A 4,031-nucleotide genomic window follows, 5' to 3' on the forward strand; every position below is an offset into this window, starting at 1 on the left:
TCGGAAATCCCCCTCCGAACACCGGGACTCCCACCTGTACGGACCCCGGCGTCTTGGGTCTCTCAGCTGTGTACCCAATCGGCCTGTAAACTAACAGTACTTTATATGCAAATCTAACGACACGATAGGGATCTGTGTGTCCTTGGGGGTGGTGGGGGTAGGGGGGGGGGAGGTGGGGGGAAAGAGGAAGGGAAAGAGGGAAGGAAGGAGGAAGGGAATGGGGGAAGAAGGGAGGGAAAGAGGAAGGGGGGGGGAGGAGGAAGGGAGTAGGGGAAGAAGGAGGAAGGGAGTAGGGGAAAAAGGAGGGAAGGAATGAGGGTTGGAGGGGGAGAGGGAAGGAGGGATGGAGAGAGGGAAGGCAGGAATGAGGGAAGGAGGGGTGGAGGGAGGAAGGGAGTGGGGGAAGAAGGAGGGAAGGAATGAGGGTAGGAGGGTTGGAGGGATGGAAGGAAGGAGGGAGAGAGGAGGTTGAGGGAGAAAGGGGTGATATAAGGTGGAAAGAAAAAGGGTGATAGGAATTTCCGTGTCTCTGGGATGGTGGGGGAGGGAGGGAGGGAGGGAGGGAGAAAGGGGGATAGAGGGTGGAAGGGCGAGGGAGAAGGATGATAGAAACTGTAAGTGACAAAAGTGATCAAAAGTGGAAAGAAGAAGGGTGATAATGGGTGAGGGAGAAAAAGGTGATAGAACGTAAAAGAACGAAGGAGGATAGACGGTTAAATGGGAAAAGAGGACAGAGTAGAAGGGTGGGAGGAACAAGGATGCTAAAGGGTGGAAGAGAGAAGGAAGATATGAGGTATAAGGGAAAAGAGTGATAGGAGAAGGAAAATGGGAAAATCATAGATATAGATGATATGAAGAATAAGGGTGGAAAGGAAAAGAGTATATAGGAGATAGAAGAGCGGACGAGAAAATTGATAGACAGTGGAAGAAGGAATTAGGAGGAGGATAAAAGGTGGAAGGAGGAACAGGAAGGATGAAAAAAGGTGGAAGAGCGGACTGGGGGTTGAGAAAGTCTGTTGCTTTTTTCTCCTCTTCTTCCTCCTCCTCCTTCTTTCCTTCTTTTTCTTCTTCCTTCTTCCTTCTTCCTTTACTTCTTGTTCTTCTTTTATTCTTTTTCTTCTTCTTTTCATCTCTTTTTTCTTTTTCTTCTTCTCCTTCTTCGCTTTCGTTTTCTTCTTCTTGTTCCTACTCTTTCTCTTCCTCTTAAAGTTCTTCCTTCTCCTTCTCTTCTTCTTTTACATTTTTTCATCCGTGTGTGTGTGTGTGTGTGTGTGTGTGTGTGTGTGTGTGTGTGTGTGTGTGTGTGTGTGTGTGTGTGTGTGTGTGTGTGTGTGTGTGTGTGTGTGTGTGCACTTTTATGTATTTCAGAGACAACATGAATCCATAAGATATATTTAGCTTTAAAATGAATACACATTTAAGTCAACAGTTATTCAGATAAATAGTTAATCATATTTAATATGAATATAAACCCAGAGCTAAATAGTTAACCAGATAATCACCAGGTAAGGGAAGGGATGCATAGATGAATATAAATGAAATATTTTCTAATTTATTCACCAAATCAATAAAAATACCCCCCTCCCCCCTGCCCCGGAAAGAGAGAGCGAGAGAGAGAGAGAGAGAGAGACAGAGAGAGAGAGAGAGAGAGAGAGAGAGAGAGAGAGAGAGAGAGAGAGACAGACAGACAGACAGACAGACAGACAGACAGACAGACAGACAGACAGACAGATAGACAGACAGACAGAGAGACAGACAGACAGACAGACAGAGACAGAGAGAGGGAAAAAGATACAGATAGAGAAAGAGAGAGAAAGAAAGAGAAAGAGAAGGGGATGAGAGAAAGAGAGAGAGAGAGACAGAGACAGAGAAGAAAGAAAGAGAGAGAGAGAGAGAGAGAGAGAGGGAAAGGAAGAAAGAAAGAGAAAAAAGAAAGAAAGATAGAAAGAGAAAAAAAAGAAAGATAGAAAGAAAGAAAGAGAGAGAGAGACAAACAGACATACAGACAGAGAAACGAAAAAAAGTAAGATCTCGCCAAGAAGTCATTTTCGCCCTTAAGCCCAAAAGGAACAAGACAGTGCGCTTGTCTCTTCGACTTTCTTTTAAACCTCAAAGCACAAACGTCTTAAAGAGCAACTCGTTTTCTTTTCTCCCTTTTTATTCTCATTTCCTTCTGGTTCCTTCCTTTATCTGCCTTTCATTTACATTTCCTCTTTCGTGTCTTTCGTTTTCTTTTTTTTTTCTTATATTTCTTGATTCTTGTTTTTCTTTCGTTACCCTTCTTCGTTTTTATTCCCTTTTCTATCTTTTTTTATTTATTTATCTCCGTTTCTCTTTATTTCCTCTTTCTCTTCCTGATATCTCCCTTCCACTCCCTTCCGTCTGTTCCTTCCTTCTTCGTTCTCATCCTTTTTCCCTCCTACTATTCTTCCTCCCTTCCTCCTTTTCTCACCTTCGTTTTCCTTCTCCCTTTTCCGCGCTTCTCCTCCCTTCCCCTCTTCTCCTCCGTTCTCTCCTCCTCTCATTCTTCCCTTCGCCTTTCTTCTTCTCTCCTCCCTTTCGCCATCCTTTTTTCTCCCTCTCTTTAATTTCCTCTCTGTTCTCCTACGTGATCTTCCTCCACTTCCTTCATTCCTTATCATCTCTTCCTAACCCTCCTCTCATTTTTTCCCTTCCCTCTCCCTCCTTTCTTATCCTCCACTCCTTCTCCCTCCTTTCTTATCCTCCCTTTTATTCCTCCCTTCCTCTCCCCTGCTCTCCTTCTTTCTCTCTCTCACCCCTTCCTACCTCGCCCCTACCCTGCCGCTTTCCCCTACCCTTCCCTCTTCCCTTTCTTCCCCCCCCCCCGCTACCCCAATCCCCCCCCCTAACAAGCAAAAATTTTGAGTCTGCAATTTCCATTCATGCAACAAAATGAGTGTTGCACATTCTCCTTCCCGAAAGCACAAGCACGATGGCCCTTGCATCCTCTCCTTAAAAAGAAAAAAAGGGAGAGAGAGAGAGAGAGAGAGAGAGAGAGAGGAAAAAAATATTCTTCTCATTTTATCATCCTTCCCAATTCCCCTTCATTTCTTTCCCCTTCCTCTATATCTTCCCTTTAACGCTTCAGGTCTCAGCTACCAGCTCACCCCTCTCTCCTCACTTCTCCCTTCCCCTCTCTGCTTCCCTCTCCCCTTTCTGTCTCCCCTTACTACTCACCTTCCATTCTTCCCTCTTCTCTCCTCTCCCCCTATTTCCCTCTCCACTCACCTCCCCAACCGTAACTCCTCTCCTCTCCCCTCCTTCTCCCCTCTCCCCTCTCCACTCCCCTCCCCTACCTTAACTCCCTCTCCTCTCCCCTCCTTCTCCACTCTCCACTCCCCTCCCCTACTTTAACTCCTCTCCTCTCCCTCCCATTTCCCCCTCCCTTCCTGTCTCCCCTCCCATCTCCCCTTCCCCTCCCCTCCCAGCTCCCCTCTCTCCTCTCATCTCCCCTCTCCCCTCTCCCCTCTCCCCCTTCCCTCCCTGTCTCCCTCCCATCTCCCCTTCCCTCCCTCCCAGCTCCCCTCTCATCTCCCTCTCCCCTCTCCCCCTCCCCTTCCCTGTTTCCCCTCCCATCTCCCCCTTCCCCTCCCCTCCCTCTCCCCTCTCCCATCTCCCCATTTCCTACCCCTTCTCCTCTCTCCCCTCCCATCTCCCCTTCCCATCTCCCCCATTTCCTATCCCCTACCCTCTCTCCTCCCCTCTCCCCTCTCCCCTCTCCCTACCCCCATCTCCTCGTTCCTTCTCGTATCCCCTCTCCTCGCTCTCACCCCATTCCCTCCCCTCCTCCTCTTCCCCCACCCCCCTCTCTTCTTCCTCCTCTTCCTCCTCCCTCCTCTTCCTCCTCCTCCAATATTGTTATAACCACGCTACCTTGATAACAGGCATTGTTAATCCTCTTAAAAAAAAAAAAAAAAAAAATGGTGGGAGGCACATACTTTAAAGAGATGGGTGGGGGTATGGTGAAGGGGAAGGGGGGGAGGGGTTAATGGGGGGGTGGGGGTGGGGGG

At 48.0% G+C, this 4,031-nt stretch overlaps 1 protein-coding gene across 1 annotated transcript in view; it reads left to right on the forward strand.

The window, feature by feature from the left end:
- The first annotated feature begins 758 nt into the window (after positions 1-758).
- The window catches only part of LOC138859911 (uncharacterized), a 26,768-nt gene continuing 23,495 nt past the window's right edge, over positions 759-4,031 (forward strand). Inside the window, exon 1 of the mRNA XM_070116404.1 lies at positions 759-793. Coding sequence (XP_069972505.1) covers positions 759-793 — 35 coding nt within the window. The remainder of the gene's footprint in view (positions 794-4,031) is intronic.

Source organism: Penaeus vannamei, chromosome 3 (assembly GCF_042767895.1).
Source record: "Penaeus vannamei isolate JL-2024 chromosome 3, ASM4276789v1, whole genome shotgun sequence".
Classification (NCBI taxonomy): domain Eukaryota; kingdom Metazoa; phylum Arthropoda; class Malacostraca; order Decapoda; family Penaeidae; genus Penaeus; species Penaeus vannamei.